Source organism: Maylandia zebra, linkage group LG12 (genome assembly GCF_041146795.1).
Source record: "Maylandia zebra isolate NMK-2024a linkage group LG12, Mzebra_GT3a, whole genome shotgun sequence".
NCBI lineage: Eukaryota > Metazoa > Chordata > Actinopteri > Cichliformes > Cichlidae > Maylandia > Maylandia zebra.
Window position 1 is genome coordinate 1,652,243 of NC_135178.1, and position 14,148 is coordinate 1,666,390.

At 44.0% G+C, this 14,148-nt stretch overlaps 1 protein-coding gene across 5 annotated transcripts in view; it reads left to right on the top strand.

Moving 5' to 3' along the window:
- Nucleotides 1–13,509, top strand: part of ydjc (YdjC chitooligosaccharide deacetylase homolog) — a 31,886-nt gene extending 18,377 nt beyond the window's left edge. For all 5 annotated transcript variants that reach the window (XM_014414619.3, XM_014414622.3, XM_076890536.1 and 2 more), the window contains 4 exons: nucleotides 4,747–4,906; nucleotides 9,127–9,226; nucleotides 9,803–9,980; nucleotides 12,876–13,509. In XM_014414619.3, the coding sequence (XP_014270105.3) occupies nucleotides 4,747–4,906; nucleotides 9,127–9,226; nucleotides 9,803–9,980; nucleotides 12,876–13,206 (769 nt within the window). In that variant the 3' untranslated portion in view covers nucleotides 13,207–13,509. The remainder of the gene's footprint in view (nucleotides 1–4,746; nucleotides 4,907–9,126; nucleotides 9,227–9,802; nucleotides 9,981–12,875) is intronic.
- Nucleotides 13,510–14,148: the final 639 nt, after the last annotated feature.

Sequence of the window (14,148 nt, forward strand, 5' to 3'; positions counted from 1 at the left end):
TCACTACCTGGATCCTGGACTACCTCACCGACCGACCACAGTATGTGAGGACTCCGGGCTGTGTGTCGGACAGGGTCGTCTGCAGTACGGGGGCCCCACAGGGAACGGTTCTGGCTCCGTTCCTCTTCACCATCTACACTGCAGACTTCTCCCACAATTCCACCCAGTGCTTCCTGCAGAAGTTCTCTGATGACTCTGCAATAGTCGGCCTCATCACTGATGGGGACGACAAGGAGTACAGAGGACTGACCCAAGACTTTGTGGACTGGTGCCAGCTGAACTACCTCCAGATCAACGCCAGTAAAACCAAGGAACTGGTGGTAGACTTCCGCAGGCACAAGCATTCTCCACTGCAACCACTGAACATCCAAGGTATGGACATTGAGGCTGTGGACAGCTACAGGTACCTTGGTGTTCATCTGAACAATAGACTGGACTGGACCCATAACTCAGACACCCTCTACAGGAAAGGGCAGAGCAGGCTGTACCTGCTGCGGAGACTCAGGTCGTTTGGAGTGGAGGGCCCACTCCTGAAGACCTTCTATGACTCTGTTGTGGCTTCTGCTATCTTTTATGGCGTGGTCTGCTGGGGCGGCAGCATCTCTGCTGGGGACAGGAAGAGACTGAACAGGGTGATCCGAAGGGCCAGCTCTGTTCTAGGATGCCCTCTGGACCCAGTGGAGGTGGTGAGTGACAGGAGAACGGCGGCTAAGCTGTCATCCCTGTTGGACAACATCTCCCAGCCCATGCAGCAGACTGTGACAGCACTGAGCAGCTCCTTCAGTGGGAGACTGCGGCACCCACGGTGTGGGACGGAGAGATTTCGCAGGTCTTTCCTCCCCACTGCTGTCAGACTCCATAATAGAGACTTTAACTGATCAAGCACACACATCCATACATATGCAATAATACTAAGTGCAATAATCTTTTCTGGCATCGTTGTATTTTTACTCAGTTGTATATAGTATTTGTATTTGTATTCTATTTTTATCTTATTGTATATTTATTTTATTGTATTCTACTGTATATAGTATTTTATTTTATTCTATTCTGTACAGCTGTGTACTGTATTTATTCTTATTGTATTCTAATTTTTGCCTCATAACTTTTGCACTGTCCACTTCCTGCTGTGACAAAACAAATTTCCCACGTGTGGGACTAATAAAGGTTATCTTATCTTTAATTCAAGAGGTTTAAAAAGTTGTGCCGTCAGCATTAATCTTGTTAAAATGACGTTAACGCCATAACCGTTAACAAGCTAAGCACGCTAACGTGTTAGCGCCATGCAGCCCCTGCACGGGGCGATCCGTGTTAACTCGCTAACGGAGATTTGCCCCGTTAATGCGGTTATGGCGTTAACGTCATTTTAACGAGATTAACGCTGATCTTAGATGTTGTTCCCGGGATCTGCTGGAGCCACTCGCCTAGCTTGGGAGTCACCGCACCTAGTGCTCCGATTACCACGGGGACCACCGTTACCTTCACCCTCCACATCCTCTCGAGCTCTTCTCTGAGCCCTTGGTATTTCTCCAGCTTCTCGTGTTCCTTCTTCCTGATGTTGCTGTCATTCGGAACCGCTACATCGATCACTACGGCCGTCTTCTTCTGTTTGTCTACCACCACTATGTCCGGTTGGTTAGCCACTACCATTTTGTCCGTCTGTATCTGGAAGTCCCACAGGATCTTAGCTCGGTCATTCTCCACCACCCTTGGGGGCATCTCCCATTTTGACCTCGGGACCTCCAGGCCGTACTCCCACAGATGTTCCTGTACACTATGCCGGCCACTTGGTTATGGCGTTCCATGTATGTCCTGCCTGCTAGCATCTTGCACCCTGCTGTTATGTGCTGGATTGTCTCATCTTTACACAGCCTGCACCTGGGGTCTTGCCTGGTGTGATAGACCCCAGCCTCTATGGATCTTGTACTGAGAGCTTGTTCTTGTGCTGCCATGATTAGTGCCTCTGTGCTGTCTTTCAGTCCAGCTTTGTCCAGCCACTGGTAGGAGTTCTGGATGTCATCCTGGGCCTGTCCTTCCATAATGGTTCTTCTTCTTGCTTGATGTCAGTGGCTTCTATCTCCTCCTTTGGCCAGCTTATCATCCCAGCGGGGTACCTGATTAGCGGCAGGATATAGGTGTTGATAGCCCGGATCTTGTTCTTACCGTTCAGCTGACTCCTCTGGCCTTGCCTGACTTTTCCAGGTGTTTGGCGGTTGCAAGTTTCTTAGCGGCCTGTTTGTGGTTCCCATTTCCCTTTGGCATTCATAGGAACTTGTAGCTGTTCTCCGGGTCTGCAATGTTGCCTTCTGGTAGTTTGATCCCCTCAGTTCTGAACCTTTCCTCTGTGTGTTATCATCCGACTACACTTCTACAGTTCGAATGATATTCCAATAAGACAATATAGAAAGAAAATAAGATAATAAGAAAAATAAGATAACTTTAGGATGAGCCAAATTTAGAATCTGGTATAGTCTTTAAAAGAAGGAAGCACCTCGGTCAGGTCATCTTCTAATTAGAAGGTTGGTGGTTTGATCTCCGGCTGCTCTAGTGTCCATGTCAAATATCCCAAAGCAAGATACTAACCCCAAGTTGCTCTCTGACGAATCCATTGCTGCATGTGTGTGTGAATGTTGGTTAGTAAATGGACTGGTTCTGATATAGCACTTTTCTACTCTGAGCAGTCAGAGCACTTTACTTAGTAAGCACTTACATAAAAAATAGAAGTGCTTGTCTGAGTGGGTGGATGAGGCAAGTTGTGTAAAGTCCTTTGAGTACAGTAGAAAAGCAAAGAACTAAATAACTAAAGGGAATGATTGCAGAATCCTTATCTTGGTTAATAAACAACTCTTTTTCAGTACCTACTCAAGTTAAAGTGGTGGGGTGTGGCTCGTGGCTCAGCTACAGGCGAGGGGTGTGGTTGACCAGAACAGCTGATCTCCATGATGGAGATCAGCTGCCTGCAGCTTGGCGTAGGGCCTTGCATAATATGCAAACCAAAAGCTACAACCTGGTCCCAGGAAAGGGGAGGCTTGGCTGGCAGAGCTCATAGTGATGGAGGGGCCTCAGGCGGGCACAGCGGAGTTGGTCTGTTGCCACCGACTGATCAGCCTCGACATTACAGTGACACTGATGTTGGACCACCCGTTGTAATGGCCAAGATTCGGTGGAGCGGACACAACTGATGGAACAAGTAAGCGGCTCTGGGACCCAACACCCTTCTCCCTCTATTTCTGCTCAGGTCCCAGAGGCCACAGACACTACACCTCAATAGCCGATGGCTGTTGAGGACAGGGACACTTCCACAGACAGTGACCGTGCATGGATGTGGGACAGGTGTTTGGTATCTCCAGCCCTGTAACACTTCTCACTGGTCTGCGTGAGACATGCAGCGTACCAGTAAGGTGCCAAGGGGGTATGCATGACATGCAATGGTGGACTCAGGCTGCACGTAGATCCTGGTTCACCACACCCTGGTTCAGCTGGGGGCATTAGTTGTGTGGATGAGGATATTGATTGACAATGACAGTTGATCTCACATGTAACAGTGGAGCTGCACCGTGATCAGGTCATCGCACAAGAGCAAAGTAAAAGGCCACTGGGAACTATGGGAATAGTGTTCTTTAGGTGAACCTCAGCAATTCTGAGGTTGAGTTGATTTTAGTTTCTGACCACAGCAGTTTCTTCTCTGAATCATTTAGATGTTCAGTGGCAAAATTCAGACAAGCCTATAAATGTGTCTTCCTGAGCAGGGGGACAAACAATTATAATGTAGTACGTTACCCGTGGTGTTGTTGGTGACTGTGGTCCGAACTGCCGTCAGATCATTAACCAGCTCCTGCTACATGTTTTTGGACTGATCCACCACCTTTTTCATGACTATCATCACTCTGTGAGGTACGATCCTGCATGGTGCTCCAGACCAAGGGCGATTGGTGGGACAGTCTGAGGGATGATTACAGCTTGTTTTGCAGCCATAGGACCCGGGTATCTCACTGCTAGTTGACCATGAACTCCTCTGTGTACCACAGTATTATAAAGCTTACTGTGAGGCCATCCTTCTCTCACCCCAACCAATCACAGCAGATGGCCCCGCCCCTCCCTGAGCCTGGTTCTGCTGGAGGTTTCTTCCTGTTAAAAGGGAGTTTTTCCTTCCCACTGTCGCCAAAGTGCTGCTCATAGGGGGTCATATGATTGTTGGGTTTTTCTCTGTATCTATGAAGCGCCTTGAGGCGACTTTTGTTGTGATTTGGTGCTATATAAATAAAATTGAATTGAATTGAATCTGTCCCTGAATAAAGCCTGGCTGACACTGTATCATACAATTACTCTTTCCATGTACACCATCAAATCAAAAACAGAATATCTACAAAAAAATGAACCAAGGTGTTACAGTGGCTGACTCTGGACTTGGACCCAACTGTGACAGGACCTTGAGAGAGCTGTGCATAAACATACGCCCACAAACCTCGATGAACTAAAGCAGCGCTGTTGTGAAGCAGTACGTTTCCTCTGTGATGATGTGAAACAGTCGTTGAAAAAACAAAAAGACTATTTCAAAGAAGGATTCATGTCCTGATTCATAAAACCTTAAACGAGAGTGGATTTTCTCTTTCACAGCTGTATTTCGATACAGATGTTATATGTATTTATAATCAAGAACAGAGTGACTGTGCCTTTGAACATAGACAAATGTTTGCCTGTTGTAGCATCGCATGGTTTAACAGAGCTGTGCTGTTCCTGTGTCAGACACAACATTCCCATTGGCTTGCATGCCAACCTGTCTGAAGGCATACCAGTGTGTCCGAGCCTCCAGCAGTCCTCCACGCTCGTAAACCAGCATGGCTTCTTCCATGGGAAGATGGGCTTTCGTCAGGCGTTGAAGAGAGGAGAACTCAGCATGAAACAGGTACGACATTAAAAACTAGAATTTCACTGTCAGTGAAAAATAAAGATCAAGGCAAGGCAAGGCAAGGCAAGTTTATTTGTATAGCACAATTCAACAACAAGGTGATTCAAAGTGCTTTACAGAGACATTAGAAACAAGAACAAATAAAAAGCATGATTTAAAATTGAATAAAACAAGCAAATTAACTAACTAACTAATTAACAAACAAACAAACAACAGTATATAAAATCAAAACAGATAAAATCAGTAGTTAAATGTAAGTTTTGAAATTTAAGCTTAAAGTGTGGATTTGGTGCTTTATTCAAATGCAGCTGAGAACAGGTGAGTCTTCAACCTGGATTTAAATAAACTGAGTGTTTCAGCTGATCTGAGGCTTTCTGGGAGTTTGTTCCAGATATAAGGAGCATAAAAGCTGAATGCAGCTTCTCTGTGTCTGGTTCTGACTCTGGGAACTGATAAAAGACCGGATCCAGATGACCTGAGGGATCTGGAAGGTTCATACTGGGTCAGGAGGTCATTGATGTATTTTGGTCCTAAACCATTCAGAGCTTTATAGGCCAGCATCAGAACTTTAAAGTCTATCCTCTGACGGACAGGCAGCCAGTGTAAGGACCTCAGAGCTGGACTGATGTGGTCCACTTTTTTGGTCTTAGTGAGGACTCGAGCAGCAGAGTTCTGAATGAGCTGTAGTTGTCTGACTGATTTTTTAGGTAGACCTGTAAAGATGCTGTTACAGTAATCAAGCCTACTAAAGATGAATGCATGGACTAGTTTTTCCAGGTCCTGTTGAGACATCAGATCTTTTATCCTTGATATATTCTTGAGGTGATAGTAAGCTGACTTTGTTATTGTCTTAATGTGTTTTTCTAAGTTTAGGTCTGCATCCATCACTACACCCAAATTTCTCGCCTGGTTTGTGGTTTTTAGATGTATAGATTGAAGTTCTCTGGTGACCTGTAATCGTTTTTCTTTGGCGCCAAAGACTATTACCTCAGTTTTGTTTTTGTTTAGCTGGAGAAAATTGTGGCACAACCAGTCATTGATTTCCTCAATGCATTTACCAAGAGCCTGTACAGGGCCTCGGTCTCCTGGTGACATTGTGATATATATTTGTGTGTCATCTGCATAGCTGTGGTAGTTTATTTTGTTGTTCTTTATAATCTGTGCCAGTGGGAGCATGTAGATGTTAAACAGAAGGGGTCCCAAGATGGAACCTTGGGGAACTCCACATGTGATACTTGTCTGCTCAGATGTGAAGTTACCTATTGATACAAAGTATTTCCTGTTTTCTACGTATGTTTTGAACCAGTTTAGTACAGTTCCTGAAAGACCTGTCCAGTTCTCCAGTCGTTTGAGTAATATGTTGTGGTCAACTGTATCAAATGCTGCACTGAGATCCAGTAAAACTAGGACTGACATTTTTCCACTGTCTGTATTCAGACATATGTCATTAAACACTTTGGTCAGAGCGGTTTCAGTGCTGTGGTTCTGTCTAAAACCTGACTGGAAGGCATCGTAGCAGTTATTCTGTTTTAAGAAGTAACTGAGCTGTTGAGAAACTGCTTTTTCAATGATCTTACTTAAAAACGGGAGATTTGAGATCGGCCTGTAGTTGTTCATTTGTGTCTTGTCAAGATTGTCCTTTTTCAGTATAGGTTTGATTACAGCAGTTTTTAGTGATTCTGGAAACACACCTGATAATAAAGAAAAGTTGACGATCTGTAACAGGTCTGACTCTAAAGTCTTTGAGACCTTTTTGAAAAAACTTGTTGGCAGGACATCTAAACAGCAGGAGGAGGAGTTCAGTTGACCTAAGATGTCCTCCAGGTCTTTGCTGTTAATAGGTTGAAACTGTTTCATGGTGTTTAAACAGTTTTTTTGGTGGACACAGTACATATCCTGGATCTGCTGTTGATGTACCAATTGCTTGTCTAATTTTTTGGATTTTTTCTGTGAAGAATTTGGCAAAGTCATTGCAGGCCATGGTCGAATGAAGTTCAGCTGCCACTGACACAGGAGGGTTTGTTAGCCTGTCAACTGTAGAAAATAAGACCCGAGCATTATGGCTGTTTTTAGTGATGATGTCAGAGAAGTAGGACCTCCTTGCATTCCTCAGTTGTAAATTATAATTGTGAAGTTTCTCTTTATAAATGTCATAATGAACCTGGAGGTTTGTTTTTCTCCATCTGCGCTCAGCTTTCCTACACTCTCTTTTTTCATTTTTCACCAGTGTGGAGTTTCTCCATGGAGACTTTTTCCTTCCAGAGATAACCTTCACCTTAATGGGAGCAATAGTGTCCATTACATTTAACATGTTAGCATTGAAGCTATTGACGAGCTCATTGACTGACCCTCTGGGCAGGTCAGGTGTTAATGGGAAGACCTGGTTAAAGATCTCACTACTGTGTTCAGTTATACACCGTTTTGTGATCACTGCTGTTGATATATTTGTGTGGGCTGAGATTTTACTTTCAAAGAAAACACAGTAATGATCAGATAAGCCCACATCAGACACAGTAACCTTTGAAATGCTCAGGCCTTTGGAGATCAGTAGGTCAAGAGTGTGTCCTCTATTATGTGTGGCCTCTGTTACATGCTGAGTCAGCCCAAAGTTGCCCAGAGTGTTACTCAGGTCTTTAGTCCCTTTGTCCTGAGGGTTGTCCACATGAATGTTAAAATCCCCAGCAATAATTACACAGTCAAAATCAACACAGATCACAGACAGCAGTTCACTGAGGTCATTAAAAAAGTCTGTGCAGTATTTGGGAGGCCTGTAAACATTAAGAAACACAACTTTGGATGGGGCCTTCAGCTGTAAAGCCACATATTCAAAAGACTGAAAACTTCCAGGAGATAGCTGCTTACATTGAAATGATTCATTAAATAAGATCAGTATAAAATACATAATGTTACACATTTTTATGCATCTTTATATGATCTTAAAATATCTTAAAATATATAAGATACAGGTAAACAAATGTTAGCGGTATGTGAGAGCAGGTCACATGGTGTGACAGGTGGGACTGTGTTTCCCACCTGTCAGGTGGTGGAGTGTGACAGGAGTGATAGTGGGCTCTGTCTTCTCCAGACATACAGAAACTGAACATTTAATAGTGTTTCCTGAAAAACAGTCTCAGCTGATCATTTCTTGACAACATTTCAGTTTACAGTAATGGATTACACAGCAGTGGGGATACATTTGATTACAGGAGATTACTTTCATTCTCCACTGCTACTCTCTTCATTACTGTATGCAAACACAGTGCAGAGCAGCTCCTCCCACAGAGGTCGATTATCTCGTAGTGTTACCTCCTCACTGTGTACCACTCTGGATGCTGCAGCTCCTCTGCAAACGAAGGCCTCACATTACAGGTACCTGAGTCCCAGGTGTAACTCTCAGACACGCACATGGAAGCAGATGACCTGTAAGCTGGAGAGGACAAAGCGTCTCGTTAATTTAGAAGGTTTTTATTTAGCCTGGAAAAACAGGTTGTTGCTTTATTTAAAAAGAGCCCTTTGTAAAGTAAATCTTTCACTGATTTAAGAGAATAAGAACAACCACAGGTTTGCCTTCAGCACTGAAGGAGCGTCTGAACTCTGTTGAACTGAATGTTCCTTTAACATTAACTATTAATGGCCTCGTTTACAAATACAATTTTACAGTTAGAGAAAAAATGGACTGGTTCTTATATATACTTATTATGTCCACTCTGAGCACTCAAAGCGCTTTATACAACACGCCACATTCATACAAGCACTTTTTTCTAGAAGTGCTTCCTAACCAACATTCATACAGCTTGGGGTCAGTATCTTGTCCAAGCATATTTGGCACGCAGAAAGCCATGAATCGAACCACCAACCTTCCAATCAGTAGATGACCCGCTCTGCCTCATGAGCTACACCAATACTGACCACAGTATTACCGAGATTAGAGCGCTGCAGTGGTTTGAATAACACCGAGCAGATCTAACAGACTCCAGTTTGATCGCTGGCGGATTCTGTTATTTCATTTTTACACTTGAAGGCGACTGCTGAGATTCAGCACTATGTGAATGAAACTGAAGCGTCTTCAGACAGTACCAGTTTGAACTTGGGTACAGCTGTCACGTTGTTATTGCTGAGTTGCAAAAACACCAGCCTCAGATTTTAAAACGACCTTTGTCTTTGAAGTCATGTGTCTCCATCACAGCTGTTTCCAGGTGTGTTTTGTTTCCTCCAAGGTGGAGCTGGAGTTGAGGGCCCAGGTCGGGCTTTTCGTGGAGCTGAATGGTCACCTACCCGAGCACATGGACGGACACCAACATGTTCACGTCCTCCCAGGTCAGAGGATCAGAGGATGAAGAGACAAAGCTGTAACTGCTGTTTGCTGCTAGAGTCAACAGCATTTACACATTGATGGCTGATTGTGGTGATGTAGCATGTTTCAGGTTATTTCCAACACGTCCCCATGGAGTTATGGTACAGATTAATCATGCAAATGTGCACCTGTGTGTCTCTGCTTTTGAGTTAGCAGGTAAATGTGAACTGAAGGGAGGAGACCGTTAATGTTTGTTTGTCCTGAGGCAGCTGATTTTGGTTCTACTAATCAGATTCATTAATTTAAAAAATGTTTTTATAATAGAAAACAAACCAAGCATCCTGTCATCAGACCAGTGAAAAAGTTTGAGTAGTTAATAATATGCTATGTAAAAGAGCAATGATTATATGGGCAGAAATATAATTTAGCTGAGAAACAAAGAGAAGTCCTGCTGTGCTCCAACGCAGAGCTTTGCTATTAGCTGTCGTTCCACTGATGCTTTTCTTCCATATGTAGGATTCAGTTCAGTGAGCGCTTAGCTGTTGGCTCCATTAAGAAGATGACAGCAGTGAAATGTTCGTGTTATGTCGTCTGTGCAGAGGTCCGTGAAGTGTTTGCGAAGGTTGTCTCAGATCTCAGGATCCCCTACACTCGTGTTCCCGTGGAGCCGGGTCTATACAGCTGCCCGTGGATACCAGCACACCTGCACAAATTCTACAAGCAGGTGGAGAAGGACGCTCTGGATGCCATCCCAGTGTTCAGACGCCATGGAATCAGGTCTGTTTGTATGAAACTGCTGGGACTAGACCAGGCTTCAAATTAAACCACACATATGCAGTGAGTGTCATCTCCAGTGTTGGCGAGTAACGGAGTACATGTGCCGTCGTTACGTATTTAAAACACAAAATATGAGTAACTGTATTCTGTTACAGTTACCGTTTAAAAGGGTGGTATTCAGAATACAGTTACTTTGTTGAAATAAATGGATTACACAGCGGTCTTTTCCTGTTTCACATGTTCGGCTCTGCCCTCTCTATTTTTGGTAATTCCACGCTGGTGGAAACCCAAACAAAACACGCAATAAGAGGCTCTGATGTCTGCGTCTCAGCCTCGCGTCTCATAATGTCATTTTAAAAATGATTCAATATGAAGGCAACAGGCAGAGTGTTACAGGCCCTAAAGCATGCAGCCTGATGGGCAGCGTAGTCCGTGCTGCAGGGAGGATGGACTGCTGTACCCGTGATGTGTCTGTGAGCGAGGGGGGAGGAAAAGGAAAAGTAGGAGCTTTAACCGAGCAGAAACTGGAGCTGGAAGCATGTAAATATAATAATAACCACTGCAGCCAAACAGAGAGCCTGACAAGCCCAGCTGTGAGTAAGCTGTTAAGACTCGACTGTACGCTGTGTTCCTGTTTCCTCTGAAACAATAAGTTCTGTTGGAGCCTTTCAACGCCTCTCTCTGTCTCTGCTAGCAAAGTGACCCAGACAACAAAGTAAAGCTAGTTTTCAGCTACGAGCCGACACGAACCCGACGTATCAGCCAGAGGTCCCTTTACTACGGTTCAGAGCCGCTGACCTGTTTTATATACGCGTGGGATAGTTTTCTACACGAGGTCGCTGCAAAAAGTGCAGCCTTACCTAATGTCCACCTACTGTTACTCATTTATATTAAGATTTAAACATCTAGCTGGTGTTGGTGTGGAGAGTAACCTGCAGTAATAGTAATAAATCACAGCAATAGGACATTCATGTAGCTGTAAAAAGCTTAATAATATATTAAGTAATCCAAAGTATTCAGAATACGTTACAAAATACATTTTGGGGCATGTAATCTGTAATCTGTAGTGGAATACATTTCAAAAGTAACCTTCCCAACACTGGTCATCTCTAAGGTTTTACATGTCAGGACATAAATGTGATCGAGTCCTTATCGAGGTTTAAACTGAATAAACCTGATGCAGACGCAGCGTTTGAGAGTGCACCTCAACACGGAGAGGCCAACAGACGCCACCGTGCTAGCTTGAAGCGTCTGTGTACCCTCCAGTAGAAACACACCCCTGTCTGATCCCACACTGACACTTTTAAACTGCACCTTCATGATGAACACACGACATGAAACTTCTCGGTCTTATTGTTTAATTGTCCAGAATTATCACACAGGAAACAGAAATCCTAAAAAAGTCATTACCAGCATTTCAAAATATTCAAGTACCATAAAAACAAATGTAACTGAAAACAATAATAATGCTGAGAAACATTTTACACACGCTATTGTTTATTCATCTATGAAATATTGTGAGTTGTACTTTTATTTTCTAAAGCTTCATGTTCGCTGTATATTTAAAGGAGACCTACTCTGCATAATAAACTTTAAAGGCTCTGCAGTTTGAACAAATGGGCCTCTGTAGTTTTAAGTTCCTGGAGCTGAACTAGCCCCACACATGACTCTGCTGAGTGGGTTCCAGTATGGACCTGCACAGCACTGCTTTCCAGAGCACATTGTGGTTTTTGCAAACCTGACCCATGCTGCTGTTCTTGCATGAACGTGTAGAGCTGTAGAGTCGGAGTGTTTTTGCAGTGACGTCCAGTCCTGGGATGATCTTTGTCGAGGTGGCTTCTGTGCAGAAAAGATAAGCAGCAGTGATTCATGATCTTTCAGATCCGTGCTGCTGTCTTTGCCTGTATTTCTATACTAACACACACCTGACTGCAAACCTGCAAAAGCTTCTGCTTTTATAGAAGCGTTCATACTTATTGATGATCAGTTTATATGGTGCATGTGTTACCAGCACACGCTTCCCTCTGAAGTCCTGTGGAAGCAGCAGGGCTGGACTTTGGCTCCATGTCTATTAGATAAACGATGGCACAGCTCAAGACTTTTGCACATTACTGTATTAGAACAAAGACAGATTTACTTAGTTTGCTACAAAAACAGGAAATAAATGCAGCAATTAAACAAATTTGTGAGCATACATGAAAAACACACCTAAGGCAAAACCAGAGTTCACACAACTCTGACCTGAAAGTCAGTATTTGGTGTGACCACCTCTATTCTCCATCACAGCCGGACTCTGTGGGGCGCTCGTGTTTTCTTTAAGTAGTCCTCAGAAATAATTCTCCAGGCTTCATCAAAGCTGGCTGCTGGCTGCTCTTTGTCCTGTTGTCTGTGCAGATGAGCCCAGTCAGCTCTACAGTTACTTTGAGTTTAAGCATCAAGCTTAAGTGTCAGTGGTGGTGTTTCACAGTGCTGTCCAAACTCACCACACTTTCTTAGATTTTATATTTGGCTCCAGACTGTCTGAAGTCTTTCTCTGAACACTCATTTGTTCAGTGTGATGCTTGTTTTCAGAGGAAGCTACTCAACACTGACCTGTGACTCAAGCACAGGAAAGACACCTGACTCAGGACACAGTGATGAACCAGAGTTTCTACACATAACGCTGAAACGTAGTAAAGGACTAGCTGCCTTTAGCAAAAAACTTCAGTATCTTTGCTAAGATGTTGTGACAAGCTTAAGTGTCTCATTAGAGTTTCCAAAGAGCTGCTGGGCAGAGTGTGGAGAGTGTCTTTAAATAAAGGAAACTGGACAATTGGAGGACAAGAGAGTTTGTAGAGAGTTTCTGATGTTGCACATATGAGAAACATGAATCGTAACAATTTTCCTCCTCCACAGGTGGCCAGATGTGTACCTGGGACTGACCACCATGGGGCAGAACATGTCCATCCCAAGCCTGCACAGGGCCCTCAGCTACGCCTTGGCTGCAAACCCTTCATCCTCTACCTCCAGCTCTGTGCAGGGTTCACATCAGCCTGTGGTCACAGCTGAGCTCATGGTCCACCCGGGGTACCCCAGTCACCCCAAGGAGGGAGGCTGTGGAGAGGGCCCCGACGACTTCTCCCAGTCTGCTGACAGGCAGCACGAGCTGAGTGTTCTCAAAGATCCATCTGTGCTGGCTCTCTATTGCCAAGAGAGAGTGCAGCTCTGTGCCTTCAGAGACCTGTGACTGCCCTCAGCTTCCAAATGTTGCTCAGTTACCACTGATGTTTGTAGTAACACGACTTTATGCTGCCCTACAAACTGAGACTGATCAAATTAGCTCGTAGCAGCCTTTAATGAGTGGAACTGTCCATGACCGGCTCTGAGTCTAGCCTGAGGATGGCTGTCAGAGCAGCACATGATACACTGTGTAGAAATGTCTAATGAAGGCACAGTGTTCACTGCAACACTGTTTTAAACTAATGAATCATTTTACTAAAATAATCAGCAACATATGTTCAGAGCTCTCATCATAAGTATGTTTGGTAGTTTTCAGATTATAGAATAAAGGAGCTGTATGTGTGTTCATGGCCCTGGTTTCCACCTGCTGAGCAGGGACACTTTTGAACTATCTCAGGTCTGGATGTGTGGAACTACAGAGAGCTTCAGTAGTCTTTATAGATATGTTCTTTGTATTTCAAAGCTCATATTTTCATGTTGAAACCGTTTTCTGTCTGCTGTCATCAAACATCAGAACTGAACAGCTCTGGGGAATAAATGATGGTGAACTTTTTTTTCTTTGTTGTTTCTTTCAAACCACTTGCAGCGTAAACCTGATCACCAACAACAAATGCCTTAATTATCTTAAAGTGCCAGTTTTTGACTTTCTGCATCCATCTGTGGGAAGCTGCACGAAATCTAAATAAAAACAGATGCTGTGTTTGTCTGTTTTGGCTGTTTTTTGTCAGGGTTGTTTGCCATGTTAAAAATCAACTGATGATGAAATCTCCTGTTTATACTAACTGTGTTATTTAGAGGGTGCATGACTCTGCAGGTGAACAGGTGAGTTTGCTGTCCGTGATGGATTTAAAGCTGTTTGGGACTGGAACACAGTGTTTGTGTTGCGTCGGTCAGCTGTGCACCTCTTGATTTTGTAAGGTGGCACGCTGTGCGCGGCCGTCACAGCTGG